This window comes from Odontomachus brunneus, unplaced genomic scaffold, assembly GCF_010583005.1.
Source record: "Odontomachus brunneus isolate Ranch 3 - 2012 unplaced genomic scaffold, Obru_v1 Obru_scaffold_014, whole genome shotgun sequence".
In the NCBI taxonomy this organism is placed as follows: Eukaryota; Metazoa; Arthropoda; class Insecta; order Hymenoptera; family Formicidae; genus Odontomachus; species Odontomachus brunneus.
Window position 1 is genome coordinate 2006783 of NW_022639464.1, and position 25882 is coordinate 2032664.

A 25882-nucleotide genomic window follows, 5' to 3' on the forward strand; every position below is an offset into this window, starting at 1 on the left:
AAATATTTTATTATAGCGTTTTGGAAAGCTCTCGAGATGTGCTATAAGAATATGCAATGAAAAATGGGGTGTTCCATTTAAAAAAATTAATGTGACCTTGACCTGACCTTCGCTACGCAACCCAAGGTCAAACTGATGTGATCAGTAAATACATCTTTTTAAACGCCACAACTTTTATCTGAAACATTTTTTTGTAAAACTTATATTTTTCCTGATATTCGGGCGTCCCGGTACTTTCCGAACACCCTGTATATACAGGGTGTTAGTTAAGTATGTTGCCATACTCAACAGAGCGATTCTTTGGTTTATTTCAAGTAAAAAAGTTCATATAAACATGTGTCCTAAACGGCTTAGTTTCCGAAATAAAAAAATTTAGACGTGTAGTAATAATCTGTTTCGTTTAGAACAGTTTCCTCTAGTACTGGTGTTCTAACTGTCATAGGCTTTCCAAGATCAACAGTGTTCCTTACAAAAGAACCCTTTTCTCGAAGATAGCGGTGAATATTTGCAAATGTTTTACGACATGGTGAATTGCGTTGGGGATATCTTTCTGTATAAATACGCCTTGCCTCACGTGAGTTACCATTTGCAAGACCGTAGGCAAAGTGCATATCTGCCATTTCAAAATTTGTAAACTTAGGCATGATGAAACCGATTTTGATGGACTAAAACAATTTGGCCCGAAAACGTATGCACAAGATAACCGACCTGCACTAACATCAGAACTGAAGTCTATTTTTGATTTTATGACTTTGACTTTGACTTTGTCACTTTGTTTACGGTCGTGCGAATGGTAACTCACGTGAAGCAAGGCATATTTATGCAGGAAGATATATCTCCAATACAATTTATCGTTTCGTCAAACATTTGCGAACATTCACCTGTATTTCGGAAACTAAACCGTTTAGGACACATGTTTATATGAATTTTTTCACTTGAAATAAACCAAAAAATCGCTCTGTTGAGTATGGCAACTAACACCCTGTACAGGGTGTCCCAGACTACCCGGATCACCCAATTTTTTTCGTAAATACAACATTTTAGAGAAAAATATTTCAGACAAAAGTTATAAGGTTTTAAATGACGCATCAGGTAGTGGTATTAGTATGATTTTGAACAGCGTTGTCATGTGAAGATCACCTTCAATGTTTTAATGGAACCCCTTATTTTTCATTACATATTATTATAGTTTATTTCAAGAGCTTTTGAAAGAGTATAACAAAGTATTTTTTCATTAAGTACTTTTCAAGTTATAAGGTCTGAAATTTCGAGTACCGCCGACATTAGCATTACCCAAGGTGGAGATTGCACGGTCGGATTTACATCTCTTGTGCGTGTGTGTGTGTGTGTATGTGGCTGCGTGCGTGCGTATGTGCGTGTGTGTGGATGGGTGTGGATGTACGTGGGTGTATGTGTGGGCGTGTGTACATGTATGCAAATGTGTGTATAAATGGATGCATAGTTGATTGAGTAGAAGTTTACGGTGATAAATTATAAAACAGATACGGTGATAAATTATAGAACAGATAAGAAGACTGAGGACCGTCACATCACACCCAGCCACCCACATATTCACGCGCGCACACACACACATACGCACAAAAAAGGTGTAAATCCGACCGTGTAACCTCCACGCGATACACCTTGAGTAATGCTAATGTCGGCGGTACTCGAATTTCAAACCTCATAACTCGAAAAGTTCAAGATTATATTAATACCACTATCTGATGTATCATTTAAAACCTTATAACTTTTGTCCTAATCATTTTTCTCTAAAATGTCGCGTTTACGAAAAAATTGGTTGGTCCGGGTGGTCTGGGCACCCTGTACACACACACACACACACACACACATATTAGACCTAAAATACTATAGAATTAGCATATATACTAATGCATTCCAAGTAGCAGAGTGATGTCAGAGGACGTCATATTGACGGCGATCTGACGTCTCTAACGTCAATAAGACGTCTTCTGACATCACTATGCTACTTGGGATGATATTTCGGTGGGAAAAATTACTACTAACAAAAGTAATAATTATTAATTAAAAAGTGTGTTATTTTATCACAAGAGTGTGAGCACAATAATACAAATTTTGTCATATCGTAATCACCGTTGTTATATCCCAGGTAGCAAAGTGACGTCTAAAGACGTCATTAAGACGTTATTAAGACGTCTATGACGTTTTAATGACGTCTTTAGACGTCACCTTGCTACCTGGGATGCGTTAAAGAGATACTAATGTTAAAAACTTCACCGACAAAATACTGACATTTTTCTGCAAAACAAACTTTATGTTATATTCGTGGTATAAAAATACAAATGCTTTTACACAATAAAAGTGCAAAAATAAATAGGAGTACTTAACATATTACTTAATATATGACAAAAAAATTTTAAATGTAAAATCTCAAGCTGTCAGCGTAATATTTGCTTAATTCAAAAGTTCGACAGCTTATATATATAAAAAATGTGGATGCTCCAAACAGAACAATTTTGAAGAACATTGTACTTATTTCAAAAAGTATTTAAGATTGCTTGAGCATATTTGTAAAATTGTCTGAAAGGTATCCTTTTCCGTTGATGATTAATAAATAGTCGTATAATAAATGAAATAAGATACGTGAAATAATGAAATAAGTTTGTATGCATGCTTCATTTCACTACTTATCATATGACTATTTATTAATCGTCAAAAAAAAGAGATACCTTTCAGATAATTTTATAAGTATGCTCAAAGAGTCTCAAGTGCTCTTTTGTCTATATTTATATTTATTCAGAAATGGTACACAACATTTGTCAACATGTTATTCCTCGCTTTTAACAAATTCGACATGGCCAGTAAGATACAAGCAGCCTTAATAATAGTAGTTACATTACGTGTTATTTCTTTATTTTATAATAGTTATATTTTCTGTTTTCATTGAGTTTCTGTTTAACACATTCGATATTTAGCAATATATTATATATTATAAATTATTCCACAGATTATAAACAAATTATTTATTCGTGATGTTCACTCGAATTCTTTATACAGATTAATGCGCCATTTGCATAATGGGATTATTAAGTGCTTGCAAAAGTTCTCAAAATCACAAATAGATGACTGCAATAGCAACTTAGTAATTGTATTCCTTTAAGTTGCATTTTAGTTTTTAACTGTTATCGATATTTGATCAAAATTGATGGTTAATAACATATAGTTCTGAACAAAATGTTACATTTAACGGGATTGAAGATAGAATCAGATAAATTTCATCTTTGTTACTACATGCTTCACCACATTAATCGAGGTGAAAGTGCTGCAACAATTAAAAATTGATTTGTGCAATCAATGGTGAGAATATTATGTCTGTTGCTATGTAGGAGAAGTTGTTTAAAAGGTTTAGAAAAGGTAATTACGATGTCAACAACAAGCTATGTCCTGGTCATCCAAATGAGATAAAGAACAATAAACTGGAAGCATTACTCAACGAAAATTTGGTTCAAACTTTAAAAAAGCTTGCAAGATAGCTTGGAGTACTATTGATGAATCAATAGTATCTCGCCATTCGAAAACAATGAGAAAGATCTAGAAGGAAGAAAGATAGTTTCCCCAAAAATTCTCTATGATTGCGAACTGGCTTATTATTTGTATATCATTACTTTTCAGACACAAAAAGAATTTTTTGCAACAAATAGTTACAGTTATTAAAAAGTAAACCCATTTTGACAATCCTAAATGCAAAAAGTCATGAGTCCCGGTTAATTAAACATCGACATCCACATCAAAACGCAACATCCACGGTCATAAGAGTTTCCTGTGTATCTGATGTGACCAAAAAGAAGTGCTTTACTATGAGCTATTTCCACCGGAGCAAACAGTCACAGGAGATCGATATAGTTAACAGTTATGACATTTAAACCAAACTATGGAGGAAAAACGCCCTCAAATAGACCGACGCAAAGTCATCGTGCTTCATGACAATGCCAGACTGCATATTGCTGTTGCGATTAAAGAGACGTTGTTCGAGTTAGATTAGGAAGTCCTGTCACATACTAACGTACTCTTTAGACATCGTCCCATCTAATTTTGACCTATTTAGATCGACGCACTACGATCTATTTGATATATGGTTCCGAAATATTGAGAAAATACGAAAATGGATCACTGAATGGATTATCTCAAAAGATGAGCCATTTTATAGAAGCGGAATTAAATTATTGCAAAAATGGCAAAAGATTCTTTGATACATCTTGATAAGTAATGTTTTGCCACCTTTCGAAAGGTTTAGCCAACTTTCGGCCAATAAAGCAACGACCAATATTTTCCCCAGTAAGGAATATTAAATTAACGTTTAGAAACGTTGACTTCATGTGCATTGTTTGACATTTTTTTAATAATAAATTGCATTTATATTTTTCACATGTTATTTTGTAATATGATTTTTGTGAATGTTGTTTAAACGTTTTAAAAACAAATTACAAAAAATATATTGTTCAAATGTTACTTTAACATTTATTTGAGATAATGCAACATCTTAAAAATATTTCTGCCAATTAAAACGTTATAGCAACCCTATTTCAACATTATTGAAACTTCCAAATCGCGATCAAAGTATGTTCATAATGATGTTTGATACAACATTAAACACTACATATTTGACAATAATACAGGTTCTTCAATATTATAGTAGCAACGTACTAATGATTTCTTGTTTACTGGGTCATTAAATTATTAAATATCATTTCACTGTTATTAATAATAATGGCTTTAGTATCATATAAACTTTTGCAAATACTTAATAGAAAAGCATAGAAAGGAAGTTGTAAGTACTAGACTCATTCTCCGATTTTAAAGGATAGGAATTCAATTTCACAAAGTAAATTTGCGTGTTAATATTGTTAATTATTTCTTCAGCTGTCTTATTATCATGGTAAGAATATTTATGTATTATTAAATTGACAAAAATCTTTACTTCAATTATATTCATTTACTTAACATAAATTTATTAAAAATAGAAATACAAAAAACTATTGTAAGTACATTAACACAACACTTATGCCGTCGAAATTTCATATTATTCGAGTTACTACTCAAAAACGAGTTGTGTAAACAATATTTACAAAATTGTACAATTAAACAAAAATAGTATCTTGTAATGATTGTATTTCTGAAAACCATCTATGCTCTATTACCACCATTTTTGACTTAAATACTCCAAATGATATCAAATACTTTTGAATAATATCAATGCTCTTACATGAATTTTCATCAAAGTTTAATTGCTAAAATGCTTAAGTAACATTATATTATTACTATTGATGTTATACTATTATACTTTCTCAGATGACTCTATGTACTATAATCTCATATTTGTTTAGAATATAAATAGTAAATTTATAACTGTAAGTCATCGAATGATCCACGTAATATGTGTAATATAAATATATGAATCTTATTTACTGTGCTTAGTATAGAAAGTGGAATAACCGTGAGTAATCATTTATGTGTAACATTTGATATTTATTTATTTATTTATTTAACGGGAGAAACTCTTTTATACATAAAATGTGCAGTGTCTCTTTATATATGTTAGCAAATCAATGTTTATATACATATATTAGTAAATTAAATTTCCCAAACTAGATTTTTTTTACGTAAATATGTACAATCAATGTACGTAGATACATCTAGTAAAGTAATGTAACACTAACAACTATATATAAAGTTATTTAAACATTTTATCATTAAAGGGATTTATGGTTTTGAAGATTAAAAAATCAATTTTTCTATTTTTGCATTTTATGAAAGCTTATTTTTTTAGAGAAATATCCCAAAAATATATTTTCTATAAAAAATAAAAGTTAACTAAAATATATCAAATCAGACAGATCAGAACGATGCGGCGCATGAAATCGCTTGCTAACTCAAGTAGCGGTTTACCAGCCGGTTGCTTCACAAAAAGTTTTAAAATTTATTAAATCAATCTATAAGAACTTATCTGCAGACAATTTATTAAATAGATATGTCGGAGCACACACTCAGAATAACAATAAATTATTAAATTTATTGATATAAATATATGTCCCGAAAAATTTCTACACCGGCAAAAAAGTGGTAAAAATCACCAATTTACTAGTCAGCACATTCAATAATGGCTTCATGAATATATTTCAAATAATGAATATATTTCAGATAATGGTTATAACTATCGGCAGCATATTCTGTAACTTTCACGGAACGAGACTCGACTCAAGTGCTTAGCTCACCGTGCATCCTTGAGTTACAAGGAAGCGAAGACTACCGCTTGAGGGGCGAGAACAACTCAAAACGAGATGTATAAAAGAAAGTTCTCTTTATAGCTCTGGAATAGCTGAGTAAGGGTAAGTACAATAGTTTTAACATACTATCATAAAAAATTGTTTTACAAAACTTTAAATGAATTTTTCTCGAAATTGTGTTTTCGAATATAGTGATCACAATTCCAAAAAAAATACTACTAGTTCGATCGTTTTACAATTTTACACTTATATTCAGCAAGCATGCAGTTATCGTCTAAAGCACAATCAATAATCTATATTTTTCTTCTTTTTAATACCATATAAACTTTTGCAAATATTTAATAGAAAAGCATAGAAAGGGAGTTGTAAGTACTAGACTTATTCTCCGATTTTAAAGGATAGGAATTCAATTTTACAAAGTAAATTTGCATGTTAATATTGTTAATTATTTCTTCAGCTGTCTTATTATCATGGTAAGAATATTTATGTATTATTAAATTGACAAAAATTTTTACTTCAATTATATTCATTTGCTTAACATAAATTTATTAAAAATAGAAATACAAAAAACTATTGTAAGTACATTAACACGACACTTATCCCGTCGAAATTTCATTTTTCCAAATAAGAGGAAGAGGAATAAGTAAAATTGAAACCTTTTTTCAAGGTGCCGCTATATCCCAAATGCACGCGATATCTATTATGTTGTTTTAAATGAGAATTACAAGTTCACTTATCAAGAAAGTTGCGCAGTTTTCGTTTTCGGACCAACCACAAAACTTTCTGTATGGTCACTGCGTTCGCGATGCAGACTTTGCAGCGCTGTATTAAACTATCCATTAGAGAACATGAGACATAAAATATTTTTTCATTTACTTTTAATATACGGAAAATATATTACTTTTGAACTATACCTACATTTTTATTTATGAAAAAATTCCAAGAAATATCTTTGAATCTGATTCTCAAGACCAGAAAACCTCTTTCAACTTTTTATCAGTGAAAATCTAAGAGCATTCATTTGACATCATTTTTGGAGTATTTTAGTCAAAATTAACGACAATAAAGCATTGTTTTCGCGGAAGTTTATTTTTTACAATTTTAAACATTTTCCCGAAAAGATTCCAACATATTTAAATTTAATATACGTAGGTATATTTATTTGGTTACATAATGTTTAAGTGAAATAGAGAAAGGAAACTTGGATTATGTTAAAGGATACCGAAAAAGAATAAAGACGATATATAACAATAAACATGTAATTGGACAATATAATAAACATGTAAAGACAAAAATATTTAAATATTTTATTTGATAATTTGAATATTTTAATTGTACCCATGTCACCCATGTTGCATTGTATTTTTCAGCAGATCTGTTGACAAAAAAATAATTTACAGTTTAAAATGTTCTAAATCTTGTATGATGTGTTAACAGCAAAGTTATGTCTCAGATAGAGCTAATAACAGAAAATCATAATGATTCATACGAAAGATGGTGATATAAAAATCATCATTAAATATTTACATAAAAAAAACATGTTCACTATAACACAAACATTAAACTTACCATATATATCCTGTCTTCTAGTGCGAATATTATACTGGTCACAGCATTGGGTGCATTAATTTTGTGCTGTAATATATAATGCACAATATAAAAATTATAGTTATTGAATGTTTTCATGTATATACTAGTTTTTACTTTGTGCTCAGAGGTAGTGACGATAAGTATATATCATAGTGATTTTCAAACATACATAGAGGTATAAAAATACATCATTGAAGTATATATTAAATAGATTTGAAAAAATTCTTTTATATGAACTTACAATGTCCTTGTAATGGCTTTAATTTGACGTTCACTTGACTGAATAAATACCTGAAATGTGAGAATGTCCCTTTTAGATTTGTTGTGCATTAATGCAATTAAAATGTAGACATATAAAAAAATATCAGTTAGGGGTGAAAGACTAAAAGAATGTAGTCTTCAGTGAAATGTCAGATGAACTATGAAATCATCATTGTGCGTCAAACTGAATAAATTAATGTATACAATAATTTATATAATAAAGTATACAATAACATATAAAAACGATCTTAACGAGCTTTTTTCTCAAACTTAATTTTATTATTCTATTATGTATTATTTCATTATGTCATTATTTTAGTCACATCAACGTCATAAATGCATAAAATTTGAGTTCCTTTTTCATTTTGTTGAAAAAATATATGTTGTTGATATATTTAACATAAACTATTTACCTAATTGCATTCTCCCAGTTTACAAATTTACTATAGTTCTCTCTCTTTTATTCACCAACTTCATCATAATCTTTACATGGTTCGTTACAAACGAGTAGTATTATTCGACAGTGTTATCTGCAAGAAATAAAAATTTTATTATGGAAAAATTAAAAAAAAAATTTTTTTATTAATGGGAAAATCAGCACTGACGGAATGTCGTCATTAAATCCGATAAATTATATATATTCATCATTTAAATATCAATAAAATCAAATAAATATTTTATAAACAAAATAAGTTACCATTAAAATGTGTGTTGTTAAAATTATCTTCAATGTTACTCCAGAGTAGCAAATACTTATTGAATTTGGTAAAAGTTTACTATGGTTAATTCTTTCTCTCTCTCTCTCTCTCTCTCTCTTTCTTATTCACAACTCTATCAAGATTTTTATTCAGTTCATTATGAACGAGTAGCATTGCTTGTATTATCTGCAAGAAATAAAAGAAAATTTTATTATGGGAGAACAATAAAAAATATAACATTTTAATTAATGGGAAAATCAGCACTGCAGGACATTTTCGTCATTAAATCCGATAAATTATATATATACATCATGTGTAAATCATTATAAATATCCATCAAATAAATATTTTATGGATAAAAAAGCAAGTTATACCATTAAAATGTGTGTTGGCAATATTCTTTTCGATGTTATGTCACTCCAGTCGCAAGTCAAATTACATAAATAGCTTAGTTCAATCTAATCCATTTTTCTGAAAATAAAAATAAAAATGTCATAATATAAAAATAAAAACATTAAATATGTTTTATAGAGCTTATTTTATAAAGATCAGATAGGAGCGAAAGACATAAATAAGTATCATCCGAGACATATCAGATGAACTATGGACTCATCATAAAAATATATAAAATTAGGAAAAAATGTAATTTAAAAAATTGAATTACTAGAAACACGACAAATGAATGTAATTTGCATAATCTTTTATTTCATTCTCTTGATTCTTAATTGGTTGTATAATATAAATCCTTTTAAATATAATTAATAAAAAAATATGTAAGTTACATACGACTAATATTTAAACACGTAAGTAGACTAATAAGAATTATAACGTACTTTAAGTTATGTACTTTTGCAGATTGTAGCTATTATGTATGATTGTTTATACTTGCCTTTTACTCCTGCTGCACTTCATTGATACGTATTTGTAATAAATATGGTTGATAAATAAATTATGTTGACACACAATGAATTCTGCATGCCATAGACTAATCTTTTATGAGCACCATCCTGTTTTTCTATTATTATTAGGAATTAAGTTATTAGATGCCATAAAATACGTTACGCTACATACTAGGTTTAGCTTCTAGTTTGGAACCGTGCTCTTTATAGATTTATTTCCAACTTTTCTAACACTGCAAACATTATTATCCTCTCCATTTTCATTTGCACGAACATCTAGCATTTAATAAGGCTCTTATTGGTCTTATTTCTCTTTTAATTTACATTTTAGTACTCTTCAATAGAGAAAGGAGTAATCTGATACACATCTGATACGATATCATGCTCCATTATTAAATTTGTATTTTTATGCACTATAATATGAAAAAAATATATAAGATTACATTGAAAAAAATAGATAAAATTTTAGAAAAAAAATATATTTAAATTTAAAAATTATATATATATTTATATTTAAAAAAAAAAATGCACATACCTCCGCAATATCATATTTTCAAGACTTCTTGAATTTTGCTTGCACAAAAATTCTCGGAACATCAATGTTCTCCTTTAAATTCACAGTACGTCTCTGTATGTAATCACAATTCAGTGTTTGAAAACCAACAGACTCGAATAGATTTGTTACCTCCTCCACTGAGAAATAATAACTTCTGAAATCCAAAAGTCGTATTATCATTAATATGTACTATGCTAATGGGACAAAAAACTCTATTATACAGGGTGAGGCACTTAAAACAAACTATTTGAATACCTTGGCCACTTGTAGCGATAGAATAAAATAGTTCAGACAAAAAGTACTTGATTTGAAGAGGGGAATAATATCAAGTAGATAGTTTCTTCATAAGTGGATGAGTAGTGCAGATATGAAGGTCAACTTTGTTGTAATTAATAATTAATTTTAAATGGACTAATATATTTTATTATTTGCCTTTTAATAGTGCGTTTAAAGACGTATACAATGATATAATACAAATAATACTATAAACAAAAAAACTTCATGGCATTTATCAAGTTCTGTTATATCAAGTGTTCAAAATGGTGACCTTGAACATTGATACATGCTGATGTATGATAAAATATATTGATAAAACTGATACATAGTGAAATTCGACGTGCAGTATTGTCCACACAGATTCGCTTTACAGCATATATCAATGCTCAAAGGTCACCATTTTGAACACTTGATGTAACAGAATTTGATCAATTCCTTGAAGTATTTTTGTTTATAGTATTATTTATATTATATCATTGCATGCGTCTTTAAACGCACTATTAAAAGACAAATAATAAAATATATCAGTCCATTTAAAATAACAAAGTTGATCTTCATATCTCCACTACTCCTCCACTTATGAAAAAACTATCTACATGACATCATTCTTTTCTTCAAATCAAGCAACTTTTCTAAAATATTTTTTTTTCTATCGCTACAAGTGGCCAAGGTATTCAGGTGGCCTGTTTAAAGTGCCTCACTTTGTATATGATAAAGTTAAATTAGATTATAATAAAGATATTGATAATATTAGATATATGATAAAGTTAGTTGCAAAAGTTCAGTTTTACTACAAGTTGATTAAACTATGGAACAATTGTACTTATTTAAACAAAACATATTGATAAAAGGAAAAAAATATAATGATACCTAGTTCCATCTTGTCGCATATAGAGATTCTCACTGATTTTGTGTCCTGGTTTAAAACGTAATTGAGCCATATCATATAATCCATAGTCTCGAAATAGCAATATTCCTCCATTACCAAGGACATTATATATATTTTCAGCAACTCTGATAAATATATTAACAACAATTAGTAACTACAAATCTAATCAATATATTAGAACCTCTTCCTCTTTTTCTTTTTATCCGTCTCTCTCACACGCACATAACACTATTAGTTTAACATACTTGCGAAATTTATCGGGATGAATGGCTGATAATACAAAAATGAGAGTGGCAATATCAACTGAACAGTCAATTTCGGAGAAACAGTTCTTTAATGTAATATCAGCGTGAAAGGCTCTCATTGTCGCGGGATTGAACAACGTGTGACTCTATGACGAAATGAGGTGAGACATCAGTACATTTGTATCCAATCGCATCCAAGACAATTTCTAATAAGCATGCACTCTATGTACCTTGAGTAACTCTATCGCTCGTGTAGATAAGTCGCATGCGAATATTTTCGAATATTTCAGTCCATCTTCTATCAAGGGATAAATAAAATTCCCAACGCCGCAGCCGACTTCGAGGAGGACATTTTGGCTCTCCACGCCGCCAAAACTGAGCAATTCTTGGAACTCCCGCGTGGTCCAGTGTCTATCTTTGAAAAATCGAGTATCGTTCCGCTTATAAAACAAATCCCAGTGCTTTTTTGCGTCCTTCTCTAGTTGATTCGCACGAAATTCGGACACTAGGCGGGAGTCTTGCGCCTTCATTTTATCGATTTCCTCTGCTGTGAGGCGCTTGGCCACGTGTCTCACGTTTAATATACCGTTTTCTATTGGCTCGCTCATTTTCTCCACGATAATATACCACGACACGACTAATTTAATCGCAGAATTATAGCAGCTAATCTATACTTCAAAACGAATTTCTCAACAAGTTTCTCTTTCGATATAAAAAAAATTCTTACTTTGTCAGGAGCAAGCTCGTGTTCACTCATCGGGATCCCAATAGAAAATGAAAGGCAAGTACAGGAAGTCACCTAGCGTGCTGCAGCAAAATGGAAGCGAAGACAGCGCGCGGTGTGGCCGTTGTGTGCAGTTAATCACCCGCGATATTCAAATAGATGAAATACTTAGATATTTATTCATACGAATAACTGGAGATAACTGTCATTATTAATATGAGTATCTAAACGTTTAGTCTACTAATTTTACTATTAGTGATTATTATACACTATTTTACAGATATTTATATGTAAAAATATGATGTCATGTACAATTCTTGCCTAATTCGAAGACTGAGAGTAAAAAGCTTTGCAATTCTTTTTGTGAAAACTGAGTGTACATTAAGGATATGGAGTTTCAACTTTTAACATTATCAACTTATTTTAATTCGAAATGATCTAAGGTCCATCGAAGTAGAAAATATTGCAACTTCTCCGCAAGCGAATACAATACGTACTACGCTAAAGTAACAATTTGTAAAATTTTTCATTTATTTTAATTTTCAAAATATTTAAATTTATTTACTTGTAAATATAGATTGTAATATAGATCAAAGTATATATATATATATATATATATATATATATATATATGAAATTTTTTAATAATTTTTATATTTAGAAAAATTTATAAATTTTATATCTATGAAAATTTATAGATTTTTTCAAGCATTGACAACTTTCCTTATGAACTAAACGTTATTTTTATAAGTCCTTCACGAGTAGTATGTTTAATATTTATGAAAATTAAGAGCCGGTTTTTCAATAACAGTTTAAATTTGGATTCAAGTTTAAACTCTATTCTAACAATGTGTTTGTTTTGTTTAAACAGAGTTTAAATTGAGATCTAAGTTTAAATTATCATTAAAAAAAGTGGCCCTAAGATATTTATTAGATATTTAACAATTAAAAAAAGTGGCCCTAAGATATTTATTAGATATTTAACAACTAAATCTATTGATGTACTACTTAACCGAAATGTAAAGTAGGCTACTCGTTGCATGCCGTTTTGGTATGAATTTCACGTGCGGACATGCTTGTTCAATTAATATGCCGGTCCCGTAGGGGACAAATATTTTGTGTCACAGTATAACATTGGCACACAATGACGCAGTATTGAAGAGGACTGGGCGTGACTGAAATTCAGTCAACAAAATTGCACATCTCTTACAGTGATTTGTTAGGCAAAAAGCTACTTTGAGATAATGCAAGTATCACGTATTGTTATGAATATTTACGCGTTATCTCTCCCAAAGTGCCACACAAACTGACATAGATAACGCGCCTGGTTATCATCTCCGTTTTACGTCGCACGTACTTTCGGCATTATTCAACAGATTTTATGATTCATGAAAAACCCATAATACGCAAACCGAACGCAGTCAAAAGAAAATGTGAATCGATTGACTAGTATGTAGGTCATTGCAGACCACAATTTTGTCGAGAGCTTCGGTGGAGGTAACAACCATAGATTACCTGAATGGAATGAGAAACACGTTTCGCAATTCGCAGTCATTAATGCCTTGTGGAGTAACGTTATTTCGCAGTTTCCAATGCGGTCATCCTTCATGGCCGCTTTATAACTACATATATCTTGCTCTAGACACATTAAAAAGTGTCGCAATTAAAATCGTAACAAAACAATCAGGACGAGTTGATCATATGATTCATCTTAATTATGTTGTAATAGTCACATGTACAGTTAACCAATTAAATATGTTTTGATAAATAATATAAAATAATTTAGCAGTAATTGCTAAACAATTTGACTATCACCAAAGTATTTAATAACACACATTTTATATATTCATCATATAATATAGTAATTATTACTAAATAACATGATTTTATTTAACAAATTGTTGGCTGATATTCGCCACATAAATTAATAGTCATCTAGCCTCATCCACACCCACACAGCAGGAATGTTCTAAATATATCATAAGGATATCTTGAAGGTATCACATATCCCAAATATATCTTTAGGATATCCCTATAATATATTTTGGACACCTCTGCTGTGTGGGCACACACAGACACCACAAATCTTACTAAGATTATTCGTTAATACTTAATAAATTATCGGATTATGTTTACCTACATGTTTAGATGAAACTATTTCACCAAAACATTTGGTAACTATTGTCCAGACTTAATGGATTATTACCAAATCTTTTTTTCAGTGCATACTTTATTGCAACTCATTTGTTCGTGCAAGCGTCAAATTGAAATTCGCGATAAAAAAGCGAAGATATAACATCCACTATTCAATTTTGTAATTAATATTATACGCAATAATATATCGTAAATGATCATTAACATCAACATTTTGCGGCAACCGCGTGGTAGATGGAAGATCAGATTACATGAATTATTTGCAACGAAACAACTGATACCGTTGTAAATGTTGGATGCATACGATATATCTACTAACGTGCATGATTTTATAATTTTGCCGTTATAAACTCTAAATTGATCTCTTTAATTAGTACATCGTTAGAGCTCACTAAAGTGAGCCGTTGCAATAGCCTTCACGCGGGATACTGCACGCGCTTAACGCATAGTGGCGGTGTGTGCATAATCATAAAAATGATTCTCATTCTGGGGAAAGCTCTTGCGAGATTGAGCGTGCACTCCGACTCTCACGAGAGCGATCAAAAGATTATCCGAACTCCGCCCGTTACCGACGTGCGTTATTACGGTTCAGCAGGCTCACGCGATTTACGCAGTTTCAAATCCCACTAATGTTTCCATTAATACCATCGTGGATCCTTTTTTGCAATCTTTTTCGCGGTGGCATGAATTACGAAGATTAGTTACGGCCACTAGTTACCCTCGGCTTGCCGCCCACTCGGCAGTAGAAGTGGACGGTTACTTTTATGCGTCAAATTGAAACGACAAAAGAAGTTTGTTCAGCAGCTATTGTACAGCAGCTTACGTGCGTTGAAAGTCTGGAAAATAAATCTGCCATGTACTGTCAAACATATCTATCCTTCCTCACTTCCCTTAAAGATTTAAATTATCACGTCCAACACGTCTAGCAACGATCCTTATTATTCTTACTGATATTTTATTACTAGATCTTTCAATATTTTTCTTTATACAAAAAGTTTCTTCAAACATCATGACAGAAGTGTGATACTTAAAACACTAAAATAGATAAGTAATTATATATATATATATATATATATATATATATATATATATATATATATATATATATATATATCACTCTCGACAAATCTGAGAAATCTTAAAGGCACTACTCTGTTTATACAGAAAAAGAAATATTCTTGTTTTGAAAATATTTTTATTATTGACATGTAAATCTTAAAATGAGGTTACATGGTGTTAATAAGTTATCTGTATTTCAATATAGTTTATACGATTCAAAGTAAAGGAATATATATACTTATTATTCAAAAATAATTTTTATAAATGGAAATCACAAAATATTAGATTGAAAATGTAATATTGTTAAATGTCGGAAAAAATACTATAAAAATAATTATAGTGTACTTCTTATGATAGAGACTATAAAATTAAACTAAAATTATAAGACTCTTGAAATTCAAGATTTTTTAATTTTTCTAACAAAGTTATATATCATTGTTTATATATATATATATATATATATATATTAATTTAAGTATATTAGTTTTAAGTGAATACTGTATTTTCCGTGTAGACGGCCCAAAAATGATTACTTTTCAAGAATTCTTGTTGATATCAAATCAAATCTGTAGAAGAATGTTCCCAACATTTTTTCAGTAATTAGAGAACATTTTAAGTAATAATAATATTTAAAATAATACTTTTACATTACAAAAGCAATTAATAACTTTCGTAAATTCCATGAGAGCGAAATGACTAAATTAGAATACTCTTGCAGTGTTGAAAAATTTTTTCCCACGTATTGAATTAAAATAAAAAAACAAATTACTTTTATAATCTATTAACTGTCCTCAATGGCATGGGGAATATATGGAAATTAAGTAATTTGTTGAGTTGAGAAAATAATGATATTTTAAATACAAAGAACGAATTTTCTTTTAAAATAAGCTCAGTTTTCTTAAACATGAAAAAAAATTACCGTCCGTAGTCTGAGCTAAAGAAGAGCTAATTCGAATGATATATGCTAAACTTAAACTTTATCAGTTTCACATTAGTTTCTGAATTCTCTTCAATATCATATTAAAAGAATGTGATTTCGCATTTAAAGTTTTGAAATAAGGTTTTATATCTAAATTCTCTTCAACATCATATTAAAAGAATGTGATTTTGCATTTAAAGTTTTGAAATAAGATTTTATATATAGAAAATTTGTCTTTGATCTACTATTTTTACACCATTCAACTATTCTTTAGTTTCTTGATTAAAATTTTGATTAATTATTTGTTTCATTTTTTCAGTCATTTTAGCCTCTTTTGAAACTTGTTTTGTGCTTAGTAGAGCACAATTTTAATTATCTTTCTTCTCGTCTCGTCTTTCTTCTCTTCATGTAGTTTTATTATTTCTCTTTTTGACTCCCGTAGTGTTGAAAATATGTATTTTTTTATTCCTTTTATGAAAAAAAAACATGTAGCTTAATAAGTTGTTGTTATATTTTTTACTCTGCTATACGTATATTTAGGGGCAATTTGCTATAAAGGGTGTTTCAAAAGTGAAGGTCAATCGATCGGGAGATGATTGGCGTCTAAAAACAAGAAAAAAATTCATATAAACATAGATCTAAAATGTCTGGTTTTCGAGTCATCGCTATTTTTATGTTAAAATTTCAAATTGTTTTGCTTTCAAATTTTTTGGTCAAAATTGAAAAAAGAGATATTTTTTATGAGTTTTATAACATAATTAAAGTCAAATAAAAGTTGCGAGCATCTAAGATGCACCATATGGAGGTACAGCCCGCTTAATATCCCTTTATTTGATGCTAAGTAGGTTGTACCTCCATGTGGTATATTCTGGATAGTGCTAAAGCAGCTCGTAACTTTTATCTGATTTTAATTATGTCATAAAACTCATAAAGACGATCTTTTCTTTCAATTTTGACAAAAAATTCGAAAGCAAAGTAGTTTGAAATTTTAACATAAAAATGGCGAAAACAATGCATTTTTGGACATATGTTTATACCAACTTTTTTTCTTGATTTTGCTAGCTTGATCCCAATCACCTCTCGAGCGATTAATCTCCACTTTTGAAAGACCCTATATAATCGTATTGTAGCTTATTATTGTTTAGAGTGCAGCCTCCGAAAAGGAAAAAAATACAATGGAGCGATCCCCATGCCTCCTGAGATTGATTTGCCGGAAGCAGCATGAACCGTTTCTGATTTCTACCTGCGCGCTGCAGAACGTCGCATCATTCAATTCTAAACATTAATTTTCAGAATTTCCCATGAAACTACTTTGTATTCTATAGTCCATTTTATTCTACACACTTAAAGTTATTGACTAATAAAAAAGAAATTCTTCTTCAATTTTCTTCTTTAATAAACTGAGTCTCGTTAAATTTACAACCTAGGCTGTTAATATTATAAAACCGATATATATATAATAATAATAATAATATAATTATGTATTGCATATGTATTAACATATTTAGAACATTCTACCCAAACGTGTCACATATTACATTCGCGCGCGCGCGCCCACATACACACATATTACGCGTCAGTTACAACAAACTTAATAACTGCTCATTCTTTATGAGAAGAATCAGCGCAATAGTTTATGGAGTAATCCCGTGGGCGCTTCCCACGATTTATGCAATTGTGTTACACATAGTCTACATAGTCGACGAAATGATAATTACTTCTCATAGCACACGCTACAATCAAGTTACGTCGCATGTTATGCCGCATGTTAAATTTCTGCAGAGACAATGAATCTATCTCCGATATAAAATAAGTTCTGTCAGCTTTTTAAATATATAATTAATAATTATAAAAAATCTCGCAAGAATACAACTCTCGCGACTCTGAAGACGCAAATATGCCGACTTAAATGTAAATATTGCCGTGTTGGTTTTTGAGCTAGCACTGCGACCGATATAAATTCTTCCTCGTTTGTATCGTTGAAGTGCATGGATGATAAATAGCACGTAGCAATTAATGATCGACGAGTCCCACTGGAAATATGCCATGTGGTTGGAAATATTCACATAGCACACCTGCGACTCCACGTTTCCTAACGCCGCTGCCTACTTTACATAACTGCCCAATACGAAGTTATACAATTGCGGAATACTGGAACGGCAAGAAACGATGCGAATTGTCTGCAATGCTGCGTTCTATGCTACGAAAATTTTCATTTCTCTATGTCTTATTTGTATAAAATATATACATTCAGCGAAAAGCATTCTGCATGAATATTAGCTCTGTCATTTTTATTCTGTATAATGTTCTCCGTTAGTATCAGCCGTAAAAATAGAAGCGATGTATTCATAACGTTTTTGTGATAAATAATCCGGGTTCCGCTTACATATTTAACAAAATACTTCTGAACGCGAATCTAATTACATAAATAATTGCAATGCCTTTTTTGAAAGTGGATTAAGCATTTTATATTTCTTTACGTGAAATTTACACGAAGCAGTGCATATTTGTTTAAAGTATTAAGCTGTAAATTATTCATTAAGCAAGACAACAGTTCTTTCAAGTCATAAACCACAGTTAATGCACGGTGACTAATCTGCACGAATTTGTAATTTAATGAAAAATAATGAATTAATCTCGTTCACGTTAAATTTTGAATAATACCACAGTGCCTTGCCCCAGATGGTTTTTTAAACTGATTGGTGTAATAATCTCGAAGTAACATTTGCTAAAATAAATATTGCTGCAAGTTTTACTTTAGTTTGATTATTTGCGTTATTTTGTGTTATTTTAAACCTTTACTCCATTTCATATAATCATACTTTATTATAATATAATGAAATTATATTTTTTGCTACAGAGTGACTGATAATTAATGAAGCACCCGTTATATGTAGATAGAATCCATTAAATTGAACACAAAATTTTTCTACAACCACGCAAAATTATTTAGTTATTAATTGAAGAAGATTAGTAAACGATCACGCGCGAAACGATAGATGAGCTTTGATAGTAACGTCTATTATCGTGTACATTAGACTAAAACAAAAGTCCTCCACTACTTTGCAAATAACAACGTAAATTTTTAGCAGTTAATTAAAAAACATTAGTATGTTATCGCAATCATTCGCCAATCTCCTTTAATTAATAACTCAAACATTTCCGTGGTTATTTACAAATTGGAAGAGATCTCTTCTACTTAATTTGATGATGTACATCAGATAGATTATCTACCATATCGCGCGTGGTCATATTCGTCAATTTGCTTTAATTAATAACTCTAAATTTTACGTAGTAATTTGCGAAACGATAAAGGTGTTTTATGTTAAGTTTGATGGATCCTACCTGAACACAACGGGTGTATCATTAATTATGAGACACCCTATATTTCGCGCACGACTTTCTAACGTTCAGCTGGACCCTTTCTCACAATTTTATTTTTAATCGTTAATCTTAAAGTCTGTGCAATAATTATTTTTGTTCTCTTAATTCGCCTCTACTATCTAAACGCGCACTAAGGAATAATCGTCCGGTACACCAGGAAAACATCTCCATGACAATCGATGCATCTCAATTATTACGGGGCGATGCATGAGAGAGGCGCGCACGTGACCGTAGGCGCGGCGGCGGAGGTACGAAGATGCCTCGCCGTGCCTTTTCCATTCCGTCGAGGTAGGCACGGTCGAAGTATCGTATATACCGTTCCTCCTCGTGGGCATTCCAAGCGGGAATTCTCGAAAGCCAAGCCAGTTGTGTTGTAGAAACCGCGGCGCGGCTTGCCACTCGCCGGTACTTTCGACCGGCCGTAAAGTCGACGTTTCGCGCTCGTGCTGCTTTCAGTAATACGGAATTTCGCCCCGAAAGCGGACGCGACCGTGTCGCGAACTATTGGCAACCCACCCGGAAGACCGACGACCCATCGATAAAATTCTGGTGAGTTATGCGCGCATTTCTACCTGCCCGTCTACCTGCGCGAGAAATCGACGGTCGCTTACACGGGAGATCCATCTTTAACGTTGAATAGAACGCTTCGACTGTTCGGTATTTCAACCGTCGAGAGACATTGGTGCTTTAACTAGAATTTACAGCTTAAACTTGCTCCGTGAAAAAGTTCTCGGCGTAGGCGCTACGCTGTGTGTTACGTATTGAAGTTTGACAGGTGTGCTAACAGGATTATACATTCTGTGTTTACATGTTGTTTATATAATGAAACAGTGGGAGGCTTTAGAAGAAGATACGTTTTTATTTATTCTTTCAATGCACTATGACAAATGTTTATCAAAACCTCATATTCTACACAGAAAAAATATTGTATTAAAAACTTTTGTAATCTTGGACCATGCAGAATTTTAATTTAAGTAAGTTAATGGTACCAATTTAATAAATATTTGTTAACTTTTAAATATTTATTTTCTCGGTGTACATTGAATTATGGCTGAAATTATTATGTATTTGTTTCAAAATGTTACGCACGTTTGTTTTTTCACCAAATTATTGTAAATGCTTGAATGTTTTCTGTATCGTATATCAAATAGATTGAAAAATTTACAACTTTCATAGTGATTTTTATTATAATTGTAGAAATTCAATTTTTTAAGTTCAATATAACTTTTACTACAATATTTTTTCCGTTTATTTTTACTAAAAAAATAGCGATACAACATATTGGATTACGACGGTAATAATATTGATAATTGATTCGTCGTCAACGTGGCTAGAACAAATTCCAAAGAACATTCCTTGCCTTAGCGCACCCGGCTCACTCGGCTTTAGATTATTTGAATTTTAATCGTAGATTAAAATCTAAGTTTAGAATCTGGATCACACTCGTTATAAATGTGATTGCCAGCGTATCTCTTCATCGCAGAAAATAGCTATCAGGTAAATTACAAATAAACTCAATTATTATTTATTGAAGAATCAATTGCTGAAATATTTTAGTTAAAAAATAGTCTTGCAGTTATAGCAAAAATGGTCCAGATGCGAGAAATTAGCTGAGGCGGACACTGCGATATCGCATATGTTTTGTATTTAATCAATATATACGACAGAGACAGAATTTCTATCTGAACTATTTATGAAATTTAGCAAAAAGTTTCCCTGTGGTACCTTTCTGATTAAAACCGGCCACGCTTTTCATAAAAACTGACTGGCGAATGAGAAAGATTTGCTACGAAAGATAAACAGATGTATTCTGAGAAAATAAATATTTTAAAGTTAACAAATATTTATTAGATAGGGACCATTAACTTACTTAAATTAAAATTATCTTTATTTAAACCGAGTATTGTTTATTTTAAGAAACCGAGTAAATAATACTCGATCTAAATAAAAAGAATTTTGATTTAAGTAAATATATTAATAGTATTTAAGTAAATATATTAATAGTTATTCACCTGATAAATATTTGTTAATTTTTTGATATTTTTTTCTTAGAAAAATGTACGATTCTCATACCCATCTAAATTTGCTTGCAGATGTTGCTAGAATGCTGCTGCTATAAATTCTACATATCAATTTCTTAGCAGATACAAAACATTTTCTATCAGATACAAGAAATAGCATAAATTTTAGCAGTGACATTTAGAATTCTGCTTAGATCAGCTATTCCAAATTAACGTGAATAATCGGGATTAATTTGTTCAATCAACAATTTTGAACAAACATTAAAAAGGAATTATATTAGGAAAAGGAATATTGATACTTAGATATGAGTGGAAGTTTATTTTAGAATTATCACGCAATATAACCGGCGTCCGTTATTTGATGTTAGTTTCCAAATTGGTTTGGGCGGATCCCGAAGTCAAACAGAATCACTTCATCGCTACATTTAGAAATCCGCGGCTGAATATACGGTGCCGTTTGCGAAAACGCATCTCGCGCGAATCTCGAGAATCGTGGAAACTCGCGTACAAAATATTAGAGCCGCATCCATTTGCATGAGCGATTCCTTTGTCTCGATTTCTCGTTCAGGGCGAGGTTCGCCATTTCCGCTTTGGAACCTTTGATTATCGCCACTAGCGGACCGTGTCATCGCGAACGAGACCGTTTCCGGGATCTTCGATCGATTATGTGCTCATGAATAATGTTACTGCGTCGCGTTGTTCGCACGAAGGACGAAGGACGGCTGAAGAAGCTGGCGTATCGTTGAACATTGAGAGTGCAATGGTGCTGACCTCCTCGCAGCGGTAATCAAGGTTTAATTAAGCTGAGAGGCGAAAAGACGACTGTCGCTGTCCGCGACGTCTGTCTCTAATATTAGAGCTGCAGCATGCAATTTTTCGCGAGTGCGTTTGACTCGCTCTGTGCTCTACTTAGCGGCGATTTAATTTTCACTCACGCCAGGAGCCCCAGCCACGATCGCAATTAAACTGCTCTCCCTGATCGTCTTCACTGTCCGCGAACACGCGACGCATCGTCATTGTCGTTATCTTCTTTAAGTCGCAATATAATTTCATGTCTCCTGGACGCTGATTTCGCCAACGGCGAAAATGACGATAACGACGAGTTTCTAAATACTTCAGAACGAGACGAGATCGGTTCTTTTCGTCGTGTCGAGAAATTCTAGGCGTGGGCGACGAAGGCACTCGAGTCAGATAGCGTTCTCCATTGAAGCTACCTGCGTCACCTTGAAGGCAATTGAATGAAATGTGTGGGAAATTGTACATAGAAAAAAGTACATTCTTGTTTCGAAAATATCTTTATTTTTAACATGTAAACTTTAAAATGAGATTACACGGTGTTAACTGAAGATAAGTTACTTATATCAATATATTTTATACAATACAAAGAAAAATAAATTCTTATTACTTGAAAATAATTTTTCATGGACGGCAAGAAATATTGGATTAAGAATATGATTTTAAATTAAATGTTGGGAGAGAGAGAGAGAGAAAGAGAGAAAGAGAGAGAGAGAGAGGAAATAATTACTATCAAAATAATTATATTGTACTTCATTTATGAGACTATTACAAAAAAATATCCAAATAAAATTATAACAATGTATTGAAATTCGAGTTCCTCTGACCAAATTACGAGTATGTATCTTTGCTTGTATATGAAACAATGATTGTTAATTTGAATATATTAATTTTAAAATGAATACTTATTTTTTTCTGTCTATTGAAAAAAATAAATAATGAAGAATATTGTTCAGTTGGTTTGTTGTTATGGTGAAATTTCGGAGATGATCGACAAATGAAATATGAATGAAAAGTGACGCCTTTGATTTTTTAGGTAGATGCAACTTTCGCTACGCCCTAATTATGACGACGCAATATATAGGTAGTTCGCGATGTCTTGTATCTACTTCAGGTGTTGCGCATTGATGCACAAATCAGATTTCACGATTATGCGCGATTAACGCTCGTACTCGTGTAATAGAGAAAAGAAAAACAAAACTCAAAGAACGCTACGGGATATTGATGTTTATATAGAGCCATTATTGTATCCGATTAAAGTGCAAGCGATAGCGCGCTCTCTCTCTCTCTCTCTCTCTCTACTTTACACTTGCAATGAACTTCAAAACTAGGTCGACAAAAGTAATTGCCGTGTCAAATAAATTCCGCCGGTGAACTGATGCATCTTAAGAAAGTACTTGCTTCGATTTAATCGTAATTTAACAATAATAGCCGCATCATTGTGATTTGAATTAAACTATATATCACGCTATACACAGAATGTAGACGGTAACTGGCTGGAAATTTTTGTTGCTTTCTAGTATATTTTCAGTATTACTGCCTATATCCTTGATTTAATCGACGCTTATTTCGACAGTAACTAGGCAGTGAAACTAGCCGTAGTTTCTAGATAATTATTATCAATTTTTAACTAATTTCTAGTCAATTTTTATCCTTATTTTAATTGTAATTTTCTTTTGGATTGCTAACACATAAATGTTAGATAAAGAAAAACTATTGAAGAAAAACGAAAAATGGTCGAAACATATAGCATTGTATTAACCTTTAAAAAATATATTTTATGCACTGCTAACAGCGGAAACGTAAAATATAAATAAATATAACTTTATATAAATATGCACTTTATATAAATATGCATTTATATAAAAATGCGTATTCTTTAGCTATTTTCATATATTTATATTTTCTTTTTTATTTCCGTATTTTTATGAAACGTTTACTATGATAGTCATCTATAAAAAAATAAATAAAATAAAATTAAGGACTGTAGCATTAATTGCACACTGTTTAACTTCATTGTGGTAAATATCTGAAAAGTATTATTCATAATATTGTCAGTTAAATAGACATAAACGAAATGTTATTTAGTTTGTTCTTATATCTGGTTCTAATATCTGGTTAAGTAAGTTCCGGTCAGTTCCGGTCAGATGTCTAGTTAGAAGAATTAGGATGTTATGAGTTTTAACAAGATATAATGTAACTATTAGTTACTATTCTGTTCGACCTGGCTAGCTTTTGGTATAACTTTTGAATAATGTCATCTCTTAATGATTTGTATTATTATATTTAATTATTATTTACATTATTATTTATATTATTTATATTATTATTTGATATTAAATTTGGTAATAATTATATTACATTAGTCAATAATTAACGTTTTTTCTCAAAATAATTTTCTTACTCAGTTGTTTAATGGTTACTGTCCAATAAAACCTAAATAGTAAAAACTGATTCGTTTCTGACATGTGATCAACTTTCTCCGGAAGTTTTTCTGCTTGGAACGTGCTCATAACAGCATCCATAATTAAATTTCCGTATCAGGCGAATTAATATGAGGAGAAATCATTTATTTAAATCATCTCTTGGCGGAAGGTACGTGTTATCAAAAAATTTTAAATTTATCCCTTATCTTCATGAAGTTTAATCAGCCTTGTAAATATCCACTTCGAACTAAGAGTCTTTTTGAGACTCGGCGTAGTATCTTATAATTATGCTCGACTAAGAAGGAGCCTTCTCTAGTGACTGAAGAGGAAGACTCTGCTATTGCTCACAGTACCCGGCGATCTGTACGTCCGCTGGTGTTATTCGGATAGATGCACTTCCTCGTCGACACTCGCGAAAGTAAGCGCTTGGAGTATCGAACCTGGTGAATCGTAATATCAGTGGCTATGCGAGTATTGACTAGAACGGAGCGGAGTGGAACTTTGCGATTCGCATTCCTGGACGAACACAACGTTCTCAGCCTTTCAGTTCACGGCGGAAAAAGTGTTTGGCTTAAACTTTCTAAGCGTTTCACGTCGCGCCATTTCGCGATTCGCGTTCGACGAACACATGAGGAGACTGGCACAAAGAGATAAGAGAGAAAGAGAGAGAGAGAGAGAGAGAGAGAGAGAGAGAGAGAGAGAGAGAGAGAGAGAGAGAGA

General features: G+C 31.4%; 2 protein-coding genes, 1 long non-coding RNA gene and 2 other non-coding genes across 5 annotated transcripts in view; 1 reads left to right on the forward strand and 4 right to left on the reverse strand.

Moving 5' to 3' along the window:
• Positions 1 to 7509: 7509 nt before the first annotated feature.
• On the reverse strand, positions 7510 to 9292 carry LOC116841227. Its single transcript, XR_004377518.1, has 6 exons — positions 9190 to 9292; positions 8815 to 9001; positions 8531 to 8647; positions 8098 to 8147; positions 7836 to 7901; positions 7510 to 7641 (listed from the first exon to the last, which is right to left on the reverse strand). It is a non-coding gene; the product is annotated as an uncharacterized LOC116841227 (long non-coding RNA).
• LOC116841256 lies at positions 8213 to 8298 on the reverse strand. The gene has a single exon (XR_004377523.1). It is a non-coding gene; the product is annotated as a small nucleolar RNA snR60/Z15/Z230/Z193/J17 (small nucleolar RNA).
• Positions 9293 to 9357: 65 nt separating the features above from the next.
• Positions 9358 to 9440, reverse strand: LOC116841257. Its single transcript, XR_004377524.1, has one exon. It is a non-coding gene; the product is annotated as a small nucleolar RNA snR60/Z15/Z230/Z193/J17 (small nucleolar RNA).
• A 264-nt stretch (positions 9441 to 9704) lies between these two features.
• On the reverse strand, positions 9705 to 12476 carry LOC116841226 (tRNA N(3)-methylcytidine methyltransferase METTL6). The gene is made up of 5 exons (XM_032808913.1): positions 11911 to 12476; positions 11681 to 11826; positions 11417 to 11560; positions 10250 to 10424; positions 9705 to 10127 (listed from the first exon to the last, which is right to left on the reverse strand). Exons 1-4 carry the CDS (start codon positions 12286 to 12288, stop codon positions 10268 to 10270), a joined length of 825 nt encoding a protein of 274 aa, XP_032664804.1. The 5' UTR covers positions 12289 to 12476; the 3' UTR covers positions 9705 to 10127; positions 10250 to 10267.
• A 7736-nt stretch (positions 12477 to 20212) lies between these two features.
• Positions 20213 to 25882, forward strand: part of LOC116841218 (D-beta-hydroxybutyrate dehydrogenase, mitochondrial) — a 41587-nt gene continuing 35917 nt past the window's right edge. The window contains exon 1 of the mRNA XM_032808901.1: positions 20213 to 20469. The gene's annotated coding sequence lies outside the window, so the exon portion shown is untranslated. The remainder of the gene's footprint in view (positions 20470 to 25882) is intronic.

Coding starts and splice junctions, on each gene's coding strand:
- LOC116841226 (XM_032808913.1), bottom strand. CDS start 12,288: ATGAGCGAGCCAATAGAAAACGGTATATTAAACGTGAGACACGTGGCC. Junction 11,827..11,910: donor GAGCGATAGAGTTACTCAAG/GTACATAGAGTG, acceptor ATTTCGTCATAG/AGTCACACGTTGTTCAATCC. Junction 11,561..11,680: donor CATCCCGATAAATTTCGCAA/GTATGTTAAACT, acceptor TATATTTATCAG/AGTTGCTGAAAATATATATA.